A 27,936-nucleotide genomic window follows, 5' to 3' on the forward strand; every position below is an offset into this window, starting at 1 on the left:
AGAATCAATTGTATATTCACAGTACGTGGCCATATACAGTGCATAAACTGTATTCACTAGTTGTAGAGGCGACCTTTCCGTAGTGGTCAACGCTTCGCTAACCTCGTTTCCATTATATTATATAGCTTGGGTAGGACCTTCAATCCAACAGCGCTGGCCTACTATCTACTACCAAAGAAAGCAAGTAGTGAGTTCCGTGACACTGCCACAAATTTCAGACATTTTTTCCTGACAGCAGTACCGAAAGAACTTCCTGGTAAGTTAACTCCATAATTTTTGAAGGGTAAACATTCGCAAGGTTTAAAAGGGTTGCAGACAACTACACCATGCGTTTCTGCGCCAATGATTTCAAACTTTCAGACGGTTCCATAGAATGAATGCCGAAACAGACACTTGTCTTCCTCCCCCGTCGGAGACGACGAATCCGAACAATAGTCAATGAAATGTTTCATGTTTACACCTCTGCGGTGTCTGAAAAATTGTCAATAGAAGTGTCTTTCCTTGTCTCATATCTACTCGAACAGTTACGCAGCTTACAGAAATAGGCATTTGTAATATCTTCTTTGATGAGAACAGCAAAATCTTCCGGAGCAAACGAACAGCTTGGGTGGTTAGAAAGACAGTCGTCGACATTTCTGTTAAGGTGTAGATGACAAAGAAAAGCTTTTGCGTAAAGGTCATTAAAGTACTTCAAAGAAACTCATGAATAGCGAACTTTGTGCTATTTATGTTCAACGAAAATTGCTGCAGTAAAAATCTTCGCCTTGTGGTCACATGATACTCGACAACGCCTTTATTTTCAGCTCTTATATCGCATTGACCGAATTCTTGATAGAAACAAACACAGAAAAATGCTGTTGACGTTTCATTCAAGGCGAGAAGAATGGATCCCATTTCATTGAAATGGAGATTGACCTTAAATCCAGGGTTAGTTTTGTTTTGTGGTCACGGTCTGCAGAATAATTATGCCTTCTTGTCAGATCCCCTGGAGATCTGACATCACAGATGCACAAAGTTTTCTTTCAGTCCGCTCAGCAAAGTACAATGTCGCGTAGAGGTCGTGGTTTGGCGAGACAAATGGGCCTTGAGATCAAGGTAACCTTGCGTTACTGGGAAGTCTAAATTACTGAAACTTTGAAACACTGCAAGAAAAAGATTAGAAACGTGAGACGTTGACAAACGAACAGTTTCAGTTTTCTAGATGAGGTGGATTCAAGTTTACTCAGAATCTTTAATTTTTGGATTAGCACGGGATGTAGGAATGGCGCTGTTATTTGGAGATAAACCGAAGGCGCAAGGCGCACTAAAGACGAATCTGCCTACTCCGCGCAAACGAGAAAAGTGGATCTCTTGCTAATTCGATTGAATAAAACATATGGCAAAGACAGTATCGCATAGACACTGTCACATTTTCATTCATGGTGTCACTGTCCCTTCATCATTGAAGGACTGTGACGGCCTTGACAAATCCCCCAGGACTTTTTTGTGATAATAGTAAACGTCACTGGGTTGTATGGTAGGAGCTTCATTGCTATCTTCAGCTGAACTTTAAATGTCACTGGGTTGTATGGTAGGAGCTTCATTGCTATCTTCAGCTGAACTTTAAATGTCACTGGGTTGTAATGTAGCAGCTTCATTGCTATCTTCAGCTGAACATTAAATGTCACTGGGTTGTATGGTGGGAGCTTAATTGCTATCTTCAGCCGAATTTTAATGTCACTGGGCTGTATGGTGGGAGCTTCATTGCTATCTTCAGCCGAACTTTAAATGTCACTGGGTTGTATGGTGGGAGCTTCATTGCTATCTTCAGCCGAACTTTAAATGTCACTGGGTTGTATGGTGGGAGCTTCATTGCTATCTTCAGCCGAACTTTAAATGTCACTGGGCTGTATGGTGGGAGCTTCATTGCTATCTTCAGCCGAACTTTAAATGTCACTGGGTTGTATGGTGGGAGCTTCATTGCTATCTTCAGCCGAACTTTAAATGTCACTGGGCTGTATGGTAGGAGCTTCATCGCTATCTTCAGCCGAACTTTAAATGTCACTGGGTTGTATGGTAGGAGCTTCATTGCTATCTTCAGCCGAACTTTATATGTCACTGGGTTGTATGGTAGGAGCTTCATTGCTATCTTCAGCCGAACTTTAAATGTCACTGGGTTGTATGGTGGGAGCTTCATTGTTATCTTCAGCCGAACTTTAAATGTCACTGGGTTGTATGGTAGGAGCTTCATCGCTATCTTCAGCCGAACTTTAAATGTCACTGGGTTGAATAGTAGGAGCTTCATTGCTATCTTCAGCCGAACTTTAAACGTCACTGGGTTGCATGGTAGGAGCTTCATCGCTATCTTCAGCTGAACTTTAAATGTCACTGGGTTGTATCGTAGGAGTTTCATTGCTATCTTCAGCTGAACTTGAAATGTCACTGGGTTGTATGGTAGTAGCTTCATTGCTATCTTCAGCTGAACTTTAAATGTCACTGGGTTGTATGGTAGGAGCTTCATCGCTATCTTCAGCCGAACTTTAAATGTCACTGGGTTGTATGGTAGGAGCTTCATTGCTATCTTCAGCCGAACTTTAAATGTCACTAGGTTGCATGGTAGGAGAAAAATAATCGCAATCATACCAATCCATAATCCAATGACAGTAGGTCGGAATTCCGAAGACAATAGTTGTAAACATAGACACAAAAGAGCACAGAACAGACAGTAAATAGACGGTACACAAACAAAGTCATATTCATGAAAGAAAGATATATGGACCTCTGGCCAAAAGACCAGGAAGTGATGTCAGGTGTTTCGAAACTAGTAAGCGCATCCTGCCCCACATGTGGCACCCGCCATATATCAATCTATAAGTCAGATAGGTAGTGGTCACTATCTAAGGCCCAATGTCACCGATGCCATCAGTGATCATTTGTCGAAGAGAGATATTGTATTTATCTACCAGCTTGCGATACATGCCAAAAAAGCGTTTGAATGTAGAGACAAGTCTTGCTCTGGTGTAACCTTGATTTAATAGTTTGTAAGAGAGATGGCCATGTCTCTCTGCAAAATCACCATATGAACTGTATGCTCTAGCATATCGAATAAGCTGGGAAATATATACCCCATAAGCTGGTGAGAGTGGAATATTACTTATGAGGTGTGGAAAATTGATGATACTAAAGTTGAAACTATCTCTCTTGTCATATAGCCTAGTAGAAAGGCGACCATTAGAGTCAAATTCAAGTAAAATGTCCAGATATGAAGCAGAAAAAGCCGTTTCTGTAGTTTCTTTATCGCTATCTTCAGCTGAACTTTAAATGTCACTGGGTTGAATAGTAGGAGCTTCATTGCTATCTTCAGCCGAACTTTAAATGTCACTGGGTTGTATGGTGGGAGCTTCATTGCTATCTTCAGCTGAACTTTAAATGTCACTGGGTTGTATGGTGGGAGCTTCATTGCTATCTTCAGCCGAACTTTAAATGTCACTGGGCTGTATGGTAGGAGCTTCATTGCTATCTTCAGCCGAACTTTAAATGTCACTGGGCTGTATGGTGGGAGCTTCATTGCTATCTTCAGCCGAACTTTAAATGTCACTGGGTTGTATGGTGGGAGCTTCATTGCTATCTTCAGCCGAACTTTAATGTCCTGGGCTGTATGGTGGGAGCTTCATTGCTATCTTCAGCCGAACTTTAAATGTCACTGGGTTGTATGGTGGGAGCTTCGTTGCTATCTTCAGCCGAACTTTAAATGTCACTGGGCTGTATGGTGGGAGCTTCGTTGCTATCTTCAGCCGAACTTTAAACGTCACTGGGCTGTATGGTAGGAGCTTCATTGCTATCTTCAGCCGAACTTTATATGTCACTGGGTTGTATGGTGGGAGCTTCATTGCTATCTTCAGCCGAACTTTAAATGTCACTGGGTTGTATGGTGGGAGCTTCATTGCTATCTTCAGCTGAACTTTAAATGTCACTGGGCTGTATGGTGGGAGCTTCATTGCTATCTTCAGCCGAACTTTAAATGTCACTGGGCTGTATGGTGGAGCTTCATTGCTATCTTCAGCCGAGCTTTAAATGTCACTGGGTTGTATGGTGGGAGCTTCATTGCTATCTTCAGCCGAACTTTAAATGTCACTGGGTTGTATGGTGGGAGCTTCATTGCTATCTTCAGCCGAACTTTAAATGTCACTGGGTTGTATGGTGGGAGCTTCATTGCTATCTTCAGCCGAACTTTAAATGTCACTGGGTTGTATGGTGGGAGCTTCATTGCTATCTTCAGCCGAACTTTAAATGTCACTGGGTTGTATGGTGGGAGCTTCATTGCTATCTTCAGCCGAACTTTAAATGTCACTGGGCTGTATGGTTGGAGCTTCATTGCTATCTTCAGCCGAACTTTAAATGTCACTGGGCTGTATGGTAGGAGCTTCATTGCTATCTTCAGCCGAACTTTAAACGTCACTGGGCTGTATGGTAGGAGCTTCATCGCTATCTTCAGCCGAACTTTAAATGTCACTGGGTTGTATGGTAGGAGCTTCATCGCTATCTTCAGCCGAACTTTAAATGTCACTGGGTTGTATGGTAGGAGCTTCATTGCTATCTTCAGCCGAACTTTAAATGTCACTGGGTTGTATGGTAGGAGCTTCATTGCTATCTTCAGCCGAACTTTAAATGTCACTTGGTTGTATGGTAGGAGCTTCATCGCTATCTTCAGCCGAACTTTAAATGTCACTGGGTTGTATGGTAGGAGCTTCATTGCTATCTTCAGCCGAACTTTAAATGTCACTGGGTTGAATGGTAGGAGCTTCATTGCTATCTTCAGCCGAACTTTAAACGTCACTGGGTTGCATGGTAGGAGCTTCATTGCTATCTTCAGCTCAACTTTAAATGTCACTGGGTTGTATGGTAGGAGCTTCATTGCTATCTTCAGCTGAACTTTAAATGTCACTGGGTTGTATGGTAGGAGCTTCATTGCTATCTTCAGCTGAACTTTAAATGTCACTGGGTTGTATGGTAGGAGCTTCATTGCTATCTTCAGCTGAACTTTAAATGTCACTGGGTTGTATGGTAGGAGCTTCATTGCTATCTTCAGCTGAACTTTAAATGTCACTGGGTTGTATGGTAGGAGCTTCATTGCTATCTTCAGCTGAACTTTAAATGTCACTGGGTTGCATGGTAGGAGCTTCATTTTCAGCTGAACTTTAAATGTCAATGGATTGTATGGTAGGAGCTTCATTTTCAACTGAACTTTAAATGTCAATGGTTTGTATGGTAGGAGCTTCATTTTCAGCTGAACGTTAAATTCGCGGGACTGTATGGTAGGAGCTTCACTGCTATCTTCAGCTGAACTTCAGGTAGAATGCGCCTCAGGACGAAATTCGGACTCTCAAACACTAACAATATTTATTGGACTACCACTTCGGGGGGGGGGGTCATTTCGTTGCTCACGAAAAAAAATGCAGATTTCACTGGCCTTTTTGTCGAAATCAAAAAACTAATTTCCTATCACAAAGTTAACACAGGCATGACAGCCATTTTGAACGTCCAGTGTCGATAAAATTAGTTTTTACTCTTGTGCCAAAATTTGCACTGTGACTAATGATTTTGATTTTTGATTTCAGAAGTGAATAGTTTTAATTCCTCAAGGAAAGTTTTGAGGCGTTTACTGCCTTAATGAACTTTCAAATCTCGAGTTTGACTTTAGTACTAAAATCCTCTGAAGAATGATTATGTGGTACATGTATGCAATATTCATAAAAAGTTTCATATTAATTGTTTGAAGCATATCGATACATAAATGTCCTCATCAAAAGGTTAATATTATCCTGTTTCGGAACGATACAATCGTAAAGAATATCACAAATCTCCAAAAGCTCTACAGATTTTACAAGTTTTGAAAGCCGATCTACACAACAAGTGATTGGATAAAGGCAAATGACAATTTTACGAAGGGTATTACTCTGTTCACGGGGAGTATACTCTAATAATAGGAACAACCAACCATTAGATATTAATAACTTAAACTTCGAAGATTACCACAATAGTCGTCTAAGGTTTAAATAATGATATAATTCGTATTCACTCACATTATATTTATGTCGTATATTTTGTGAAGGACAATGGATTTGCCAGTACAACATGGGCTATCGATTTTTGATTACGTCATCCTCTCAGTCGTCTTGGCGCTCAGTTCTTGCGTTGGTGTTTATTATGGATGTACTGGAGATAAACAGAGCACTACTAATGAATATCTACTGGCAAATCGTAAGATGCACTTCCTCCCGGTGGCCGCGTCCATGATGGCCAGCGCCACATCAGCCGTAGCTACCATAGGAACTGGGGCAGAAGTGTATTTGTACACAAGTATGGTTTGGTGGCTTGCTGTGGGATTAGTCATATTGAAACTAACGGCAGGCCACCTCTACCTTCCGGTGTTTTATAATTTAGGAATAACTAGTATATATGAGGTGAGAAGAGATCTTTTATGCAATAGATCATCTCGTCGTAGACCAGGAACTTGTTGCCAATGGTAGAGTGAGCTACAGTCACCTGTGTTCCATTCCGGTCTTCGTCTATGCCCCTCATAGACGTGTGTACATATACCTCAGGCATATGTACACACGTCTAAGTGGGCCATGGGAGCAGAGCGGAAGAGTACAACAGGTGGCTGTTGTGTGAACACTCGTTCATGAACAATACAGTGACTACGAATGAATAAGGCTGCTTAAACAAATACTGGGTGGGAGGGGTGAGGGCTGGAGTAATTCAGGGGGATTTGAAAATTCTAGGGGATGTAGAGGGGGCTTGAGGGTTTGGCTCTGGGTATAATGGGGGTCTGAAAATGTTTTGTTTCCAAATGTTTTATATTTTGAGATTCCATAGTTTGGTAGGTAATTCAAGAAAAATGAATAACATTTTTGTGTCATCCAACTATTCGAATGTTAGCTGCAACTGTTGATGTTTTAGTATTTATATGCGATGTATCCAATACAGTTTCTTCCTTTCTTCCTAAAGCAAACTGAAACACACAATATTCTGTTTGTCAACAAAGCCTGTATATGTAAGCTCTATAGGTGATGATTGAATTAAGAGTCCGGACAAAGTCATTTGTCAATGATACAAATGCATAGTATACATACACATGCTGTGTTGGCAAGCTGAATACTGGACAGTTCAACATGCTGTAGAGAGTAGAACAATAACGCGATAAACAGAACAAAAATATTGTCAAAATCATCAGGTAATGCCCTCCTAAATCATAAATGTTAATACAGGTACTGGCCTTCTACTGCCTACCGGCAGTGGCACTGTCACTGCATAATGGAGTGAAAGTGACAGAGATAACTCTGACTCTGATGTAGTTGAAGAAGAGTAATCAGGTCATATGACGCTCATGACAGTGACACATACTTGTACAGAAGATCAGGCCAAACAGCATCACATGAAAAGACAGGAGACTCGACAGTTTTACATAAATAAACAACGGCCAAAAGGGAAAACAGGTGTATTAATTTTCACAAAACAGTGTTCACTATGCTATACACAAAAAGTGCATCTCCTTGTATGCTGTTACAGTTTACTTTTATTCCTATATGGCTACCTTTATTTGTCATTTTGTAGTGAATTCATTGTTCATTATAGACAGTAAACAAGATGTGAGCAGTTATGTTAAACTTGATATTTTTCCTAAAAGTTGCATTGTGTGTCATTTTCGTTGTAGTTAATTTTTTTAAAATCACACTGAAACGCTTGGAGTTGGTTCACACAACCTGAATGTGCAGTAGTGTTGTTGTATATTGACATCTCAACTTATGGCTAGACTGAAATGCAACTGACAGCAATGTAAGTGTACATTAAAGATACGCAAATTGTGTTGATATGCCGAATATTGAAAACGAAAAGATGTAAAATAAGAGATTGGAGTTGATAAAAAAAGCACAAATAATGAAACATTGAGTTTGTAATATTAATTGCTCAAGGATATATGATCGGAAAAATGAAACTATTGCCATACGTTTTGAATAACAGATTTTTCAATTCCGGTATATTAGAATAATCAAAAATTAGAGAAAAAAGATGGGGTCACCATGCTTGATTTTCTACAAACTTAAGTCACTGTTTTTCATGAAAATCACTTAAAGTCAATATATAAAACCATTCATTTCAACTTGAAGTTCATGCACTTAATGAAATGTTCTCATCATACAATAACACAAGGTTAAAACTTTGAATAGTAAGGATTCTTAATTTAAATGAAAAAATGTGTGAATAACTGCTATTTTAGATTTTTTTACCAAAGTTCCCATTATTACCGAATTTCTGAGATTAAAAGTTGTATTTGATGGAATATTGCAATCTACCAGTATTCTTAAATTTGTAAAACTGTTATAAGTAGCATCTAGGACTTCTCTTGTACTTTTGAAATATTTGGGGAGGGGGGGGGGGTTGTGGGCGGAGGTGTCGGTCACTCTGCTCACTTTTTCACCAGGGTATCATTGATCCAGCCAGATTTGGATTAACTCAAGCCGGCTGAGACCAATAAATCCAAAAAAGTGTACTGATACCTTTAAAAATGAATCAATTTGAGAACCTTGCTTTAGGAATATGGCTATACAAACTGCTGATGACAATTGAACCACTAAAGAATACGTTGCGTGCATCATGAACGAGAAGAACTGCGCAATAAGGTTTATTTTTTTGTGGGTACATCTCTAATACATATTTGGCTAAATGATAGTTGAAAGGGGGGGGCTTGACAAATTTTTTATCATATAGATGGGGGGATGTTAAATGTTTTGAGGGTATTGAGGAGGGGTCTGGAAAAACTATATTTCAATCGCAATTTCTCCAGTCCCCTCTCCAACCAGAATTTGTGAATGCAGCTATACTACGGATATTTCATCATGTGATTATAGATACTATCTGATTATATATATATATATATATATATATATATATATATATATATATATATATATATATATATATATATATGTATATTTTCTTCTTTTTTCGTCATTTGACTCTTTTGATTTGCATTACTCGTATTGAGCAGAGAGTTCATTTAGCTGGTCGCATATTCTGCCTTGCAGATATTGTACAGTACTTTGACATTCACATTATTGTAAAAGTCTGTTTACAAATCTTGGCAAAAATACTTAAGCAATAAAGCACATCCAGCGACGGTATACCACGAGATTTTTACCAGTTCATGACATATATGCACGAGCGATAGCGAGTGCATATATGAAGTGAACTGGTCAAAGTCTAGTGGTATACCTTCGCTGGCTGTGATTTATTGCTATTATATCATAACAGTATATTGAAATTCTGGCATGGAGCGTCAAAAAAGGATTTTCGCTCTAGCCGAAAGCTTGCGCATATGCCAGCCGTGGTATATCGCCTATATTCCACTGTTCTTTTCACGTCTCGACCAATCAGATCGCAGTTTTTGCGCCATCAATATACTGATATGATATAATTAGATATATTTCTTTCGTCCTCAGTACATGGAGTTGCGATTTTCCCGACCGATTCGTCTTCTATCAACTTCAATCTATTTATTCTACAAGGTCAGTCCATGTTTAACTGGTCTTTAAGTAGAATAACAATTAATATAAAGGTACAGGTAGACCCCGCATCGAGTTTAATTGTTATATTAGTTCATACATTTTCTGTTTGCAATATTAATCTAACATTGCCAGATTAGTTTAGAAGTAAGCATCACTAGAAATTAGATTTTTTCATTGACCGACAGGATCAGTCATTCTTTGTTATTGCAAATAAAAAGTAAATAATGTAAGTTACCGAATATAACGTGATATGCTTTTCAAAAATGTTTGAATCGAGTCACCAATAATAAAGCATGACATGGCATTGGGAATGATAACTATACATATTGCATACAACGTTAACGTTTTCAGCCTAATTACGGAGGTTCGTCACAATACTTTAGGGTCCGACTTCTTTTGATGCATTCGTTGTAGAATTTACGAACAAGGTTTAATGCATATTGTGAGGACCCAATGAGAGACGTGATACCTACGTAAATGGGATTTGTCAGGGATTCATTTTATAAATGCTCCACTTTTAATATACTTTTCTGTTTCGCCCATATCAGATATTATATCTTGCCCTTGTAATTTACGCGCCTGCCTTGGCATTGAACGCCGCTACCGGACTAGATGTTTGGACTTCAACTCTGACAGTTGGATTGGTTTGTACATTTTACACCGCTTTGGTAAGTACAATACTGCTGTGCTATTATTTAGCCCGTTTTGTAGTCGTGCTGTCGCGTGGAGAAAACAAGAGTGTGATTCGAATAATTTAAGGACTGCTAAAAAGACAAGATCGAAATTTGCTTATCATCACCACTATATCAATTGATGGATTTATAATTTTAACGGACAATATTTCTATTTTGTTATTATTTTTCCGACACTATCATTTCAACAGAAATATGATTGGTCAATTATAAAATGAGCTGCGCATGCTGATAAATATCTGTGATATAGGGTAATAATAGTGAATACAACCCTAAGGTTGACACTAATAACAGGTTAAGGTTTTCAGTCAGTCGTATGCTTTCAAACTACTCTACACCACTCTAAAAGACCGTGGTAGTGGTCGAAGTGAAACCAGATGCACATTTTCATGGTATAAAACTTTGAGCAGCGAACCCTACCACAGGATTATGGTTATATGAAACTTGTCTTTAAAAAAATCAGAGCTCGACCCTATTGACCCCAATATTTTGACACATAAGCACGACAACGAAACAGCAGAATATTCCAAGAATTGAATAAAGCTTCAGTGTCTCCTTTTATTTTCATTGGCAATAACTTTAACACAGCCATATGTGTAGAATCAGCATTGTTATCGTTTTAAAATTGAATTCAAGTGCGGACTAGAATTCATTTTCCATTAGTAACAATGATACGGTGTATTTTACCGAGCAGAATATTTGTTATTCTATCATGCTGTGGGGAGTAGAACAAGATACTGCAGTAGATCCACAGAAAAAAGAACCAGGTACTAAAAAGTTGGCCAAAGTCAGTTAATGTCTCTTTTAATCAATTATGTTAATTATATTCAGTTTGCTGACAAGTGAGGCATGTCATCCTGTTTCTAAAACTTTTTTTATGTGATCGCTGAGAGAAAATATGTCAAAACAGCGCCCTCATTCCCAGGAAGAGAAACACTCACACAAAAACGCACACAAATAGACACACACACCTCTAAAAATCTCTCCATTCCAAAATCAGGCAAGTTTTATTTGGAGCGGGATTTCAAAATTATAGCAGGTCAGAAGGGGCATGTGAACACGTTCTGAGTTTGTTAAGAAAGGCATTTAGAACTTTTTTTGGATTCTCGTGCCCCCCCTCCCTAGAGATGTTTTTGAATTCAGCCTAATAGCTGACTATATTATATTATTAATAGAACCAGTTTGATTTTTACCAGGGTTGAACTTGCGTTTCCTTTCCGCTCTGAAATACTTTGAAAGTCACTTAATGTGTACCTATAACACTTGACACAGCCGTTAACGCCGTTTTCAAGATGAGGAAGCCGTCATTATTTATGGCGTGGGGGTCGGGGGAATTTCATCCGAAACTCTAAAATTTCGAGTAACCCCCTGCCAGCCCTGATGAATTTAGTAACCCCCTCTTTAACACAGAAATTGTGACTGGCTCCCATGTAGAAAAGTTAAATATCAAGACATGTATTTGTAAAATTTACAAAAATACAGCAATAACACAGACCTTTCATATCCTGCTATTTTATCATCGGTTATCTCATTACGGTTGAAAAAGGTGAAACCATCAAAATGAAATTCAAAGTACCAATAAAAGCTCACGCTATACCCAGTACCCAATCATATAGTATTGTTTACTTTGGATAGGTATCATGACAAGGTTTTCACGAAGTATCTGACAGGGCAGAATTTGAAAGTACAGGAGGGAGAACACGCAAGAGGCTAAGGGGCAAAGTGTCAGAGGTTAACCCTCTCTTGTATGAAAAAAATTGAGAAATTGATGTGTGCAATGATGCAGTCTGGTGCTATATGAGAGGTGTTTTCAATTTGTAGTTTTACTGAGTAAAACTGACAGAACACCCCAGGGGGAGAGTTTGAGGGGGGGGGGGTTGTGTAAATTTTGATAAATTGATGTGTGAAATGGTGCAATCTGAGAGGTGTTTCAGTTCATTTTGCACCAAAAATTAAGTAACCCCCTTCTTTCTCTCCACATTTTGAGTAACCCCCTTGTAGCTTCCAATGTTTTGAGTGACCCCCCTCACATTCCTCAAACCCCCAGGTCGTAAATAGTGACGGCTCCCTAATACCTTGATTCTCTGATTGTATGTGTGTATCAGTGTTCTTAACGGCTCATCTGTACATGTTAATTGACTTTTCAAGTACTGCAGTATGGAACTCAACCATGTTGAAACCGTTGGGTGACTTTTCTTGTGTTGCAGAGCGCCAAGGAAGCTAAACCCTTACAAAATACCAAACTGCTTTTTACAATAGTATTAATTTTTCCAAACCATTTATATATTTCTAAATGCCTTATTTGCCCTTGAATGTAATCAGTCGATACGGTACTCACATTCATCGTTCAATTTTAGATTTATAACTTTCATACTGCAGGGAGGTATGAAGGCCGTAATATGGACGGATGTCATTCAAATCGTTCTGATGTATGTTGGGGTGCTATCTGTAATCATTAAAGGGTCCGTTATGCTTGGAGGGCTTGGTAACGTCTGGAAAATCGCCGATGAGGGCGGCAGAATAGTCTATGCTGAGTAAGGAAATTTCCTTGTACAATTGTTGTTATTCTATGATAATACATCAGCCAGATACATAGTCTGTAGGTATGCAACCTCGTTCATATCACTGGAGAGGCTACAAAGTAGACTGAATTGTGAAGAGAGAAAACACACTCACACACACACGCACTTGCACGTACACAGACAAGTGCAAGAACAATCGGTCAATTGCACCTAAGACAAATTATTTTTGCTTGTGCTATAAATAGGCTGCCAACTGTAGATTTCGGATTAGAGTTTATTATTTTATTGCAGTTAATGTCTGTATATAGCTTTATCTGACTAAAGGTATGATTTGTTGACGTCACTCTCTGTGTTACAGCATCGATATCGACCCAAGAACACGTAACACGGTTTGGTCGCTGACCATCGGCTGTGCATTCAATTTGTTACCCCTTTCTGGAGCAAGTCAGCAAGTAGCACAACGATTTAACAGTTGTTCGAGCGCCAAAGAGGGAATGAAGTAAGTATGCATAATCGAATTTTATATCTTGTGATAATATTAATCAACAGCTTGTGAAATTAAGTTCTTCAGTCTTTCATTTTGCAGATTCAAAGTAGTCTGAGCAGGGGTAATACGAGTATAGAAGTTAGAATTTCCCGGGTCGACCGGTCATGTTGATTTCTTACTAACCGTTTTAAAGGATGGATTTTTTGGAGTCCTGCAGATCAGATATAGGATTTAGGAAAAAGATTTCAAGATTTGCCTTTGGCAAAAATCTAATCTAGGATGGTAGGAAAATAAAAATGATTGCAAGCAGGCATGAAGTAAAACTAATGCACTAGCAGTTACTTTCATTCATTATTTTAAATGCAATGAAATGATACAAAAATAAGCCTATTGCCCGAAGGGCGACCCAAAAATGATTTTCACTAGATCTTAAGACCCTGGTATGATTCATATTTTGACTCATACTTTTCCAGTTGCTTGACACATATCGTTTTTCAATATGGCACATTTAAATTATTTAATGTTTGGAAAATGTTTGGAAAACGCTCTGTGATTACATTTCGGTAAGCATTTTATATCAGTGTATTTGTAACCATCTTATCAAAATCTAATGCAACCAGACACAGATAACGGGACTTTCAGAACACAATTTGGTAATGAGTTGAAATTAAAAATATCAAACTTCTTTCACTGCTGTCCTATCTTTGTATCATCATTTTATGTCACAAGTTTAATTGCCTTGGTCGAGTCCTTCACTTCTTATTTGGCTTATTTGTGGAAGTCCTTTAAATGTGTAATTTACTAACAGTTTACACAAAAATATTTTGTCTTTCACTTGTGTTATACATTTGTAAGATCAATATATCTAGTAAGAGTTACAAAATTTTGTTCAGTCCTTCTAGTTTATGTTCCTAATTGACGACATTCAGTTAATATGAAAATCAAGAATTAAATTAGGTTACATGAAAATGTTAAATATCTTCCGCTGCACGTACATCACTCTCTCATCAATATACATCATAGGTTTCAATATATATATCATATAGGTTTCATCGATTGTGGTCATGTCCTTCCAGTTGAGTGTACCTCGTTGGGAAAGTTCGTCAAATGTGCATGTGGCCAATAAGCTTACATGAAAGATACAAATGTCTTTCACTATTTTTATGATTGTATATTTAATACAAATGGCACCTATCATCAAATTTGGTAGAGTCCCCTATCATCAAATTTGGTAGAGTCCTTCAAGTGTGCCTTGTGGGGGAAAGTTCATTAAATATGCAAAAAGCAAATTAACTGTGAAATTAAAATGTTAATAACTTTCACTGCTACATTTACTAGAATATCATTATACAATCACCAAACTTAGCAAATTTTGTCAACTTTGGCCAAGTCTTGTCCTTCTACTTTATGTCCCTATTTCGAAAGTTCATTAATTATGGAACCTAGTTATCAACTTTTAGAAAAAATGCTGAACTATTGTCATTAATAATATATTATAGTACAATATACGTATCAAGTTTCATCAACTATGGTCGAGTAAATCAATATATATATATATATATATATATATATATATATATATATATATATATATATATATATATATATATCCCTAATTACGAAGTTCATTAAAAATGCAAAGAAGAAGCGTTATTATCATAAAACTCTTACATGACATTGAAATCTTACATGTATTTCTCTGATTAACATATTTAACAAGATTCTTAAGATACGATACTGTCATTCTGGATAAATTTGATTTATGAAAAATCATTTTGCAAATTAGTCTTAATTATGCAAGCTACGACTACCAAAACTAATAGGTTTTGACTTGATATTGATATATCAACCCCATATATACATAGACTGACATACACCCGTACGACAAAGCTCGCGTATTTTAACACCCTAAAAACGAAACGAAAACTTCCATGTGTATGCTGTGAGGTTTGTACTTTGTGGGATCATTGGTAAAAGTGACTTAGTATAGTTCTCAATTATCATTTATCGTTGGTAGTATTTCAATCCATTTACACGAATGTGTCTTATCTTGTCTTTGTATAGCAATTTCGTAATCCAAGTGCTGGATGTATTTAACTTGTAGTAAATACAAAACAAATTGTGGCTTTCTTTTGTTCATTTTCATTGCGTAAAAAGTGTTTTGCTATAAGTATGAGATGACCAGCTGACAAGCACTGTGACTCCACTTTAGTGTTACCGATAAAAAATCTTCAAATACAAACAAACAAACAAACAAACAAACAAACAAACAAAAACGTAACCTAGTATACCAAGGGTTCATTCTGGCAACGGCTAAGTGGTGTGTTTGTGTACAAATATGAGCTTAAATGATGGTATATTTGTTACTTGCTGTTAATTAACAAAGTTATGCGAACTCAAACCATACACACTAATATTGTGTTTCGTGTGCTTTTTCTACTTGTTCAGTGTCAGCATAGAGGCAAGTGTTAAACAAACAACGAGATTTAGACCCGAATTCCCAGTGGATTGACCTATGAAATAACAATTTCAAGACAGGATATAAAAATTGCCGCTTAGTTTGTACCTATACAGATCGATGACTTTTCTTTCTTTTTTTTATTTAAATCTCCAGAGCGATGTATTGTAGTATCATATTTGATCTACTGATGGCCAGCTTTGCAAGTTTAGCCGGAGTTGTTGTGTTTGCAGTTTATGCATACTGCGATCCACTTCGTAAAGATTATATAGCGAAGCCAGACCAGGTAAAGGAAACTACTGTGCTGTCAGCTAGTTTCTATATGCTGCTTTTTGCAGCTTTTATGGTTTTTGCAACAGCTTTGAATTACAGTTTGTACGAACTGTGATATTTTTATTGAGTTAACTCACATGCTCAAACGAAAGAAGTTAAGTTAAAAGACAAAATGTTTCAGGAAGATCGGAGAAGAAGGAAATGAAACACAAGATAGGTATAATTTCAAAATGTGAGGGGGTTAATTATTCATTTATGCAGATTACGTCAATGAGTATTGTTTTGATATCAACATTTCATGCTAATGATGCTTTATCAGTGTAAATACGCGTCTCACATCTTCCATCGTAATGCTTATGGTTAGAGACACGTGAATTGTGGCAAAAGATTAATACATCTTCAGGTGAATTTTTCTAGTGTTTTATATGAAAGTAGTCATTGTAACGTCTTCACTGCTATAGTTATCCATGTCAACCTCATTCTTTTCTGACTTGCTAGTTAATCCGAAGATCAAACAGCTCAAAGCATTTTAGAAGCTTGCTGGTGTAAAATCAGTGTTTTCAAGTGACAATGTTCACACCTGCAGGGTAAATAGCTTTGTATTTTTTTATTAACTTGGTTTCTACATTTTTCATATTTCTCTTGTGAACTGAATGAAGTTGTTGCCCTTTTTCGTTTTGGAAAATCTTGGCGATGTTCCTGGTTTACCTGGACTGTTTATTGCGTCGACATTCAGTGCCGCCCTTAGGTGAGTTCGAGTTGACTTTCAATGTACCACTGTTTTTCTGGCTTTGTAGAACATGGGGCTGATTACAGAAAATATATTTTAATATATATTCAACGTTGAGGGAATTTATGCTGTAGCCGGTGGAAAAGTACAAAATACTTGACTTTGAGCCGCAAAGGAAAGTTAGATGGCATGTGATCACCGGGTCCGACTTTAGGCTCAATAAGTTGTAAATACTTGTTAGTACGTATCACACATTTCTGAACAATAATTTCCTGTCAATTTTTCATAGCGAATCAATTCTGCGATTTCGATTCTACTTCTGTAACTGACAGAAACGATATTATGGGGAATATGTACCCCTAGCTGCCAGTAGTTAAGAACCTCTCCGTAGTTTGGTTTATGGTACCTAAACTCACATCAAAACTACAGGAGCTTTGACGTACACTATTTCCGGCCAAATAAGCGATCAGCCTTCATTGAAATAGTTTTCATCATAGAAGATGTCAATGTAGTATTACTGGACTGCTTATACAACCATTTTGTGCAATTCCCTCTGTTTTCTCTAACTTTTATGCCATTAATCGAGCAATGGTTTTTAGACACAATGGTTACTGGTTGAACGACACCGTATACACCTATTTCCTCAACGTTTCAGCACTTTGTCTTCTGGACTGAATTCTATGGCTGCTGTGATCCACGAAGATTTCATAAAACCATGGAGATGCTGTGTTAACATGTCAGACAAAACGTCAACTATAATTTTGAAGATTCTTTGTGAGTATCAAGTATTACAGCCTTCAATTCTACATAAATCGTACCAACGGCATAAAGTTAACTTCTAACAAACGTAGAGTCTTCGGTTAATATATTTGCAAATTTTCCTTTCCTTACCTCAGCCAAAGTCTGTCAAGAGCCTGTATCCATTCTCTTAGGATAACTTTCGACAATAGGTAAAATGTCAACAATGAAGATATCATTTTCATTCAGTCTACAGTAATGACAATATGCGGGAAATGACCTTATTTCCCCGTAGTAGTCTTGTAAACCGAAACAAGGCTTTTTTAGGAGAGTGAACATTTCTTTAAAATCCTGTGACCCGTTGTAAAATGTTTATAAATATCCAGATCTTGAAGCCGACCCTTGCATTTTCAGATTTTGCTGGTCCAATCCCGTTCATCACAATAGTTGAATGCTGAACTTGGTTAAATGCTACTCTTTCTCATAGCCAATAGGGTCCCACATTATGCCAAATGTCGAAGCCGCCTACAGTGATTTATAACAAAGTCTGGATGACTTATTTAGAAATAACGGGCGACGCGCTGACCATTAACGTTTATTTGTGGGCAAGGGCGAGAGGAAAGCCCAAAATTAACGGGCGAGGCTTGCCGAGCCCGTTAATTTGGCTTTCCGCCAGAACTGAGCAATACGCAACGCACTGTTACGCGCGCTGTAAAATGTTGGCAAATCTGGAAATATTTTCAGAAAATGTATCTCAACTAGACCCACAAGTGCTCCATTTTATTTTGTGATTGATTATGATTTACGTTTGAGCTGTAAAGTTACGATACTTTGAGTTGTTAATCTTATTATTCATATTCACGGGCATATCAACAGACCATTACTGTGTATTTGTGGTCAGTCACGTGGTTCAGCTTGACCAATCAAAATGCGACGGGCAGGGCATGGTAATATAATCCCATATAATGACTTGTGCGTTGCAGCAACCCTTCTTGGTGGTCTTGCCATCGTGTTTGTATTCGTCGTTTCTCAGTTTGGCATGATAATGCAAGTGTCTCTAAGCTTGGCTGGAGTCATTCTCGGGCCTGTGTTTGGTGTCTTCACACTCGGAATCTTCTTTCCATGCGCCAACTCTTTGGTAAGTTGTTGCCATGTAGTTTTGTGTGCATACTTATTTGCCAATTCTCTCTATCACTGAAGGATTATAGGCGCTTTCAATGTCATAAGATATATTTGTAACATGTTGATATATCCTTGGCCCGGGGTTTACTTATCGACCACTGTTATGAAAGCTCTAAGACTTTGTTCAATTTGGTGATTTGGTAAAACAAAGTCTTTTAAGCAAGTTATTATGTATTTGCGTTATTTATGATATGAAACACTTTGACCGGGATGACTGAAATTCCAGACTACTATCATACGCCGACATCAGCCTCAAACAATCAGCAGTCTTTGTTCCATGCACATACAAAATCTGTACACGTATTCCGGAAACTTGAACGGCTCAGTCGTCAGGAATGGTTTGTAAGTTACTGTACAGCATATTTATGACAGCGCTTCCTGCCCGTGACGAATACAAAGATGATGATGAAAGTGTATTCAAATCAAGACATGTTGTACAAAAACAATTAATTTTCATTTTTTAGGGAGCCTTCTTCGGTTTACTGAGCGGCATTGGGATGGGCGCAACTCTAAGTGCTGGTTCCTTCATATATAAAACAAGGCAGGCTCCTCTCCCTACCTCTATCGATGGCTGTCCCGTCTTCAACGGTACAGGTACAAATATCACCTCAGGAGTTGGCGCCAATTACACATTCTTAGAATTAACAACGACACCAATGAACGACACCATTCCCCTGCTAGATTCTTCGAGTGAAGGGTAGGTTAAGTCATATTCCTATGTTTTGTTTTCCACTGCTCGTACTCCTGACAATAATGGTATGAATGCACCGTCACCTCTTAAAAGAACATCGACCGTTGTCACGGGAAAATGGACGGTCTACAATGAATTTCATACTATTTTTGTGATCTATTCTCAACGGAAAAGGCATGCGCTGTGAGTACAAAAATATGCATATGGTATTGTACCTTTCTCACGTTGTAATATTTTGCTCCACGGCTGGATTTACTTTCCGTTTTTAACCTTTATATACGAGGTGCATTTTAGACGCCCTTGTTAAGGATGTGTCTATTATAGGGGAGTTTGTCATCAGAAGGCATGTCACTGCTCGTTGAAAACGCGAGTTCTTTGTTTTAATTCTGTTATATAGACGCATACTGTCATGGTGAACACCGACAGATGATATGAGGGCAATTATTACAATAAGCGAATGTTGTTATCTGCCATATTTTGAATGTTGCATAAAGGAACTAATGAAGAAAAGGAATTGTAAAGTCTTGCATTTTTCTTCTGTTAACAAAGAATTCTATGGTTTTGGTAATAAAATTGCCCTAAACTCGATAGCAAAATGCCATTAAAAATGTAAGTCCCAGAAAAAGTAAAGTCTCCGCGTACACTTGATGGTGCAATTGCAACAATCAGACAAACATTCAGTGGCGTAGAAAGCCGGGAAGGGGGTGGGGACATGACCCCTCCGCTTCTAAAAGTGGATATTACTTATTACCAAATCAGAAATAAACACAACAGGAAAACTCAACATCAAAATTTTCATGATATTTTCACGAAAATCATAAAAAAAGCTGAAAAACTGTGTTTTCAGGATAGTGATTCAAGATTTTTCAAGGTTTTTGAATAAATCAATAACGTTTTGTCGTACAAGACTAGATGCAACAAATAAGACCAGTGTCCCTAACTCGTTAGAATTAATCAGTCCACTGACTGATTGAAAAGAGTCGTTACTAAATTTGAGATAAAATCCACGTATTTGTTGATTTCTCTATCAGAGAACTATTTCAAGTGCACCGCATTTTACCATCAACCGTGTCGACCGCTTCGTTTCTACGTTGAAACCTGCTGCCTGTATATAAGTTTCGAGTGCTTGTAATGTGTTACTTGTGAAGCCACAGACAACAATTAAAAAAGTGTACATTTGGCAAACCTGCCCTGTATATTATTATTATTTCACTTTATTTCGGACTAAATCAGTCCATTTAATTCTTATTTCACATGTAGGAAAAGTTTCTCAGAGCATTGCAAAAATTAGATTTCACAGAGGGGATGGTAAAATGTCTGTCACCAAAGCCATGACTTTGGCATAGTACATGTAACATTAGTTCTTCGGTAGACATTAATATCACATAGAGTATTTGTTTATTTGGAACAATATCATTTTCTCAGGCCAGAATGGTTCATACAGTTTGTCAGCATATCGTATCTCTGGTATGGCTTGGTTGAAGTCATCGTTGTCTTGATAGTCGGTCTACTTGTCAGCTTTATCACAGGTATGAAAAGTACTGGCAATAAAACCACTAACACTTTCTTTTCATAACAAACTACTCAGGTACATATATATACTCTATGTATGAAATGCCACATTTTCTAGCTTCGTACTGATTGACCAGATTTAAAATCTGCTTCCGCACAGAGAAACATTCAGGATCTGGAACATTTCTTCATGGGAGATAGAGAAATATCAGGCATGTCGCATGAATAAACGATCGGATATTGCTAGTATAGTTACTGAAGCCACGACAACATATCTAAGTCTATCGTGTACTTGCCAAAGCAAGACTATCTTCTGTGATTCGGATACACCGATCGTGTATAAACTTACAAGTGACTTTTACTGCCTCACAGGGTACAGAAAACCCAGGGATGTTGACGCTGGTCTGCTTTCCCCATTGTATCGTAAATGCCGTTGCTGTCTCCCGGAATGCTGCTGTCCGCCATTGTACGAAAAGGCTGAAAAATCGGTGAATTTTACATTTGTTGTATTTTGACGCAAATAACAATGTAGGGAAAATTACAAACATTAATAATCATAATTTACTAATAACAGGGTTTGTACAACAACTGCGCAAATTTGGCATGAAAACTGGTCATCATTCAGGATTGGAGTGCAGTACGGTACTTTTGTAAGTACACAATAATGACAGAAATATTCATTTTTTTACAACAGTGTTCATAGTCATAAATGGATTTTTTTACACTCTTGCTACGACTTATAATACCTCGAGCCCTGGTGGCGCCCGTGGCCCGGGTAGTCTGCTAGATCGATCTATCGATGCCTGCCACTGATGAACGTGCTACTCGCAGATATAGATAACGGTAATTTATTCATTTATTCGGTTACGTCGCTGATGATTGCTTCAATGATACAGCATGAGTGGCGTATTGCAATGGTCTTCGTTTTGGCCGACAGAGGCGCTGCCCACATTAGTTGATTAACCAATCAGCAATAGAATAAATTACGTCATTATGGTAGAATCGTTCTGCAGGCCGAGTTTCACTACGTTTGGCAAGACGGCCGATTTCCTCAAAACTATGCGAGTAACACGTTCATCGGCGTGATTTTCGAGAAGATGGTTAAAATGTGTGATCCAACTTGGCATATGGGAGTGTTGGTCTCAAGGCTAAAAATACCTTGCCAGACAGCCTACGAGTACTGACAAATGGAGTGCATAATACATTGTCAGCAAAACCTGACATAGTAAATGCATTCAATAATTATTTCGTCAACATTGGACCTGACCTTGCCAACAACATCGATTCTCCTCATAAAAACTTTAATAGTTACCTCACTGAACCCAAAACACATTCCTTTTTTATGTCCTCCACTACACAATCTGAAGTTCATAACATCATCTGCACCCTGAATCCAAAAAAGGCATGTGGCCATGACAAAATGCCAGCCAGACTTATAATTGATGGGGCAGCTATAATATCAAAACCCTTGGCATATATATTCAATCTTTCATTTCAGACTGGAATTTTCCCCAATCTCTAAAAATAGCCAAAGTCACACCAATCTTTAAAAAAGGCACAACAGATGATCCAGGAAATTATAGACCTATATCAGTATTGCCCCTGTTAAGTAAGATTCTAGAAAAAATTGTCAATGCACGCTTAATTCAGTACATAGAAAAAAACAATATTTTATATGAGCATCAATATGGATTTCGTCATAAATACAGCACAAAACTTTCAATTGTAAATCTAATCAATTATCTTATCAAACAACTTGATAATGGCAAAGTAACACTCGGTATTTTCCTTGACTTCTCTAAAGCTTTTGATACAATCAATCATGAAATTCTTCTTTCTAAACTTTCTCACTATGGTATTCGAGGTCTTCCTTTACTTTGGTTCAGAAATTACTTACACAATAGATCCCAACTAGTCTCTGTCAATAATAATGCCTCATCATTCCTTAATGTTACATGTGGAGTACCACAAGGATCTGTCCTTGGACCTACCCTATTCTTACTATTTATCAATGACATTGCCCGTTCCTCCACATACTTCAATTTTAGATTGTTTGCTGACGATACCAATCTATTCATACTTTCCCTGCTAACCAAGTTAATATAAATTTAAATACTGTCGACATTCACCTCAATACTGTAGTGGACTGGTGCAGGGCTAACAAACTTACTGTAAACTACCTCAAAACAAATTACATTGTCTTCAGAAATCATAACAAACATATTTTCTTGAATGGTACTCTACACATCAATAATACAGTTATCAATGAGGTTGAAGTGACATCATTTGTAGGTATTCACATGGACAGACATCTTAAATGGTCAAAGCACATTAAAATGATTAATTCTACTATCAGAAAAAAGGTTGGCATCCTTTTCAAATTGAGACAGTTTTTACCACGCAATATCCTTATTCTTCTATACAAAACTTTCATCCTACCACACATCACTTATGGTCTTGAAGTTTGGGGTTCAACATATTCCTCACATCTCAATAGTATCTTTCTTTCGCAAAAAATGGCAGTCAGAGCTATAACTTTCAGTGACTTCACAGCAAACTCAGCTACTCTTTTCAAACAACTTAATATTCTCGATATATACAAATTACATAAATTACATACCAGTACATTCATGTATGATCTTATAAATAATAACTTGCCACACAGTCTTACAACATACTGTCAGTTGCCTTCTCATTGCTACAGTACTCGTCATAAAATTAATGGTAACCTTTATGTCCCAAGTGTCAACACTTCCTTGGGTAAATTCTCGATATCATATACAGGCTGCATCTATTGGAATACATTACCTAAACAAATTAAAACAAAAACCACTAGAAGTTCGTTCAGACACTCCCTTTCAAGTCTCCTCATACACGGTTAGTGTTTTACATGACGAAGAGTTATATTCAACTTTACAAATATGTATATCATAGATATATAAATATATATATTTCACTATACATTTTGTTTTTTGGTTTTTTTTTTGTTTTTGTTTGTTTTTGTTTTTGTTTTTGTTTTTTTATTTTACATATTTTCTACTTATTCGTAATGTATTTTTTGTAGTTGTTCTTATTTACTTAGTTAGTTACTTAGCACTTTCAAGTCTACTTTTACACGATTGTTTTTTGGTTTTTTTTTAAGTGATGAAGAGTTATATTCAACTTTACATATATGTATATCATATTTAAATATGTATATATTTTATATACGTTTTTTTTTCTCTCTCTTATCGTTTTCTTTTTTACGCATTTCTACTTACTCGTAATGTATCTATTTAGTTATATATTTATTTATGTAGTTGTTCTTTTATTCACTTAGTTACTTTGTTACAATTAGGTTACTTTGCAATCCCACTACTTTCATGTACACTACCCTCGATATACTTCAGTTTTCTTTTTTCTTCTTCGTTTCCTTGCTTTAACATCAAATGGCTTTGGGAACGGACTAGACTAGCATTTGCTATTTTCCGTTTCCATTTACCCTTTATCACAGCACAACTCAGATGTACATTCATCATTGAATTGTAATATTATTATGATTAAGGGTAATAAAGATTATTATTATTATTATTATTATTATTATTATTATTATTATTATTATTATTATTATTATTATGTTTTGTGTGAGCGCATGGCTACTTGAAAACCCGGGTTGTGTGTAGATTGAGTGATTCTGTATTACACCTTGATGGTATAGGTTGCAGTTGTGGGCAGATCGAGTACGGGATCAATAGATCGAGCAAAAATTTGATCGATCTAGCACACTGCCAAGCACACGGGCGCCTGCGTTTCTGACGGGCATTGTCATATCATGTTTTTACCTTCATGATTAATAGACAAATTGCAAGGTCTGTATTGAAGTAGTGGCATTTCTGGTTTCTTTTAGGAAAATGAAATTCCTACAAACATCGTGCGGGTTTATGGAGATGATGGTGACACTGCGGTGCCCTCAGCCGATGAGAGTGAACAGAGTTCACCATCTTCTGAGAGAAAACAAGAACAACTTAGTACAAGTGATGATGAAACTGACAGTTTCAAGAAACAACAGATGAATGATACATCTGATGCCATAGAACTGAAAAACCTGGAGAAGTGGGAAGCTATATGAGTATTGTGCAAAAAAGCATTACAATTTTTGTGGGTATTTTAAAGCTTTTGTTGGCTGACAATATATATAGATATAAAACTGATCCGGTTTTTTGTGACGGGCGGTATCCGTACTTTACTGAGTTGCTCTTGGTATATCAATGTAATTATATTAGCCGATCAATTGAAATGGTAAAAGGGTTGCCAAACTAACTCCCAATCATCCAGAACCACATCAAACAGCTGCTGCCAGAAAACCGCTTTAACGTTAGTGTACAATCAAGATGTGTTCCTTTTTTCAAAAATATAAATTGATATGTCATAGCTGACAAATTGCTGAATAGCCATGCATAATTATGGAGCCAGATTCAATGATAAAGAGCACGCTGTGGTATCCGTTATATACTCTGCAGTGTTCGTAATTTATGCTTTAGTGTAGTTCCAATTTCATGCTATGGAGTAGCTCCGAGCAAACTGACGGATTTCACCATCTTTGCGATATGAATTTGTGTCCTGTGTGTTTTAACATTAATCCCATACAAATATTTTACCCTGACACTATTTAATATCACTTAAATGTCAACATCGTTTATTTACTAATTGTTGGAGCAGTTTTTGTTTCCACATGTGCCAATATATAATCAAACTGACTTAAAATTATTGTGTTAGAGTTATCATTTTTTAATAACCTATTTCTATGTGAGAAACATTTTTGACAATTCACACTGTATTCCCTCTGATCACGAATTCAATGGCCGTACAAATTCCGACAATATCAGGCAGTGATATAAATCTATTTATGAAGATAACTTACACATATATCTAGCGAGTCTTGCAGTTATTAAGTCACTTCATTGGCAAACCTATTTAGCGACCGATGCGACTAGACACACACAAATTTCCTTATAAATACTTTATGTTAAATGTTTTAGGTGTTTGATATTGTGGTAAATGAACACCATTGACAAACACGGGCTCTGATGATTGATCATTTCTTAAACCTACATTCGTTTTAAGATCAATCAGGATAGAATGATTTGCAAACCTGCTTGACTGTATTTATTTTCAACTTTGATGGAATCATTTCACCATATTACAGTGTAATGGTTCAAAGAAAGTGAATTATACAGATGTGGAGCCAGCACTTGTACCTTGAGTTTGGGGGTCCCATGAGGAACAAAATAGCTCTCCAAATTGATTGGTTCGTGTGCCTTTGATATCATACTGTTGTTTGAGAATAGAAATCAGCTTGCAGTTTCACAGGCAGAATGATGAAGTTCGATATTCAACTCCGTACGATAAGATCAATGAATGACTTTTTGCAGACCTACCAGTATAAAAAGTAAAGCAATATGGAACAATTATCAGAATCTTCATTTGCATGTGTAGTCGCAGGACTACAATCCTTGAGCATTTGAAATGTTTACATTTGATATAAATATGTTTGATTAAAATAGAGTGGTTACAAATGCATATGTGTACAGGAAATTTGATTTTGGATTTTCACCAAAAATGTTGATCCACTATACATGCTAGTCTATCAGAAAACTAGAAACAATTTTTTTAATACAAACTAGCAATATCTGTGTATTTATAGGCATTTGACAATTGCTACAACTGTATTTGATCAGAATAAATGGTCACAAGTGCATATTTCTACAAGAAACTTGATTTTGGATTTTGCCAAAAGTGTTGCGCCACTATACAGGGTAGTCTAAATGAAAACTGTGAACAATTTTTTTCCAATATAAAACTATTAACATCTGTGCATTTTTTTCAGGTTTTGTCTGTAAAATATTTATTATCTTTTAAATTAAACAACTCAAATGGTTTTTGCTGACAGCAATCTTTTTTTTCAATTGAAGACTTTATTGGCCTTTCTTAAAGCATGTTAACAACGTCAAAACTTGTTTACATCTTAATTGCATGAAAATTAAACGGAAAGCAAAAGTTACATCAACATCTGTTTGCCACTTTTACAGTATAAGTAATTTGTTCAGAAAAAAACCCCGCAGCACATCGCTAAAAAAATCCATCACTTTACTTAGCTTGCAAAAATAACCGTCGTAAGAAAAAAATACGGTGAAGTCAACTTCAACCTGATCACAGAAAGCAAGTAAAGACTTCAGAACTCTCACAGTCGAACAATAAAATCATTAATTACTTTGTTGTGTTTTTTGAAAATAATCTCACTACAGAAAGTTACTCAACAAGATGTGTTGTTATACTATTAACGTTGGTTAGCTGTCCCTTATAGACAGCAAAAGTAGCAAGCATTAGTAGCAAATTTAATAATTGATAATTGTTGCATGTTATTTGATATCCATAAATTATATGAGACCAGGTAATTGTGATTTTAATATTGAATACATCATTGCAGACATCATTAAATTGTTTCCAAAACGGCGCTAAAGATACACACTCAAATAAAAAAATGTTTGTTATTTTCTGTTACATTACATTTTGTGCATAATGTTGATTTTTTCAACTTCCATTTAAAAAGATTTACACTGTGTGGTAATTTGTCGTACAATAAGAAATACTTAAATTTTGCGACTTTCTTTATTGACATGTTTTTAATTTTGACCTCGCACAGTAACTTCCAGTGTTGGAAATTTTCTGTTGATTTCCAAATTAAGGGTGCATAAGATTTTGTACACTTTTTCTGTACCAAGGACCAATAAAAATCTTTACATTTAAATTGAAATGTATCTTTCTGTTTTCCAGAACTGTCTTTTTTTAATACTGTTGGTTTTGTTTGATTGACAACAATTATACCCCTTGTTTGTGACATAATCTGTATCCATTCTTTTGGTAAAGCGTGTTTAATTATATTGTATTGTATCATCCAGTTTCTTTTATTTTTAAGTTTATGAAATATTTCCTTTTCTTTCAGAAGTCCTCCATCTTTGAATAAATCGGTAACATGTATATTACCAGATCTAATCCATTCTTTAAAGAAAAGAGCTTTCTTTTCAAATTTTATAAACTTATTTCCCCAGATTATTTGATTAGCG

General features: G+C 36.8%; 1 protein-coding gene across 1 annotated transcript; it reads left to right on the forward strand.

Annotated features, from left to right (window-relative positions):
- LOC139117388 (sodium-dependent multivitamin transporter-like) lies at positions 1-27,857 on the forward strand. Its single transcript, XM_070680471.1, has 14 exons — positions 1-256; positions 6,092-6,443; positions 9,483-9,548; positions 10,097-10,216; positions 12,620-12,774; positions 13,121-13,261; positions 15,864-15,993; positions 16,640-16,728; positions 17,366-17,484; positions 18,432-18,586; positions 19,095-19,327; positions 20,747-20,850; positions 21,206-21,321; positions 24,720-27,857. The coding sequence occupies exons 2-14, from the start codon at positions 6,096-6,098 to the stop codon at positions 24,939-24,941; spliced, it is 1,998 nt and encodes a 665-aa protein (XP_070536572.1). The 5' UTR covers positions 1-256; positions 6,092-6,095; the 3' UTR covers positions 24,942-27,857.
- Positions 27,858-27,936: the final 79 nt, after the last annotated feature.

The sequence above is a fragment of the Ptychodera flava genome, chromosome 18, assembly GCF_041260155.1.
Source record: "Ptychodera flava strain L36383 chromosome 18, AS_Pfla_20210202, whole genome shotgun sequence".
NCBI lineage: Eukaryota > Metazoa > Hemichordata > Enteropneusta > Ptychoderidae > Ptychodera > Ptychodera flava.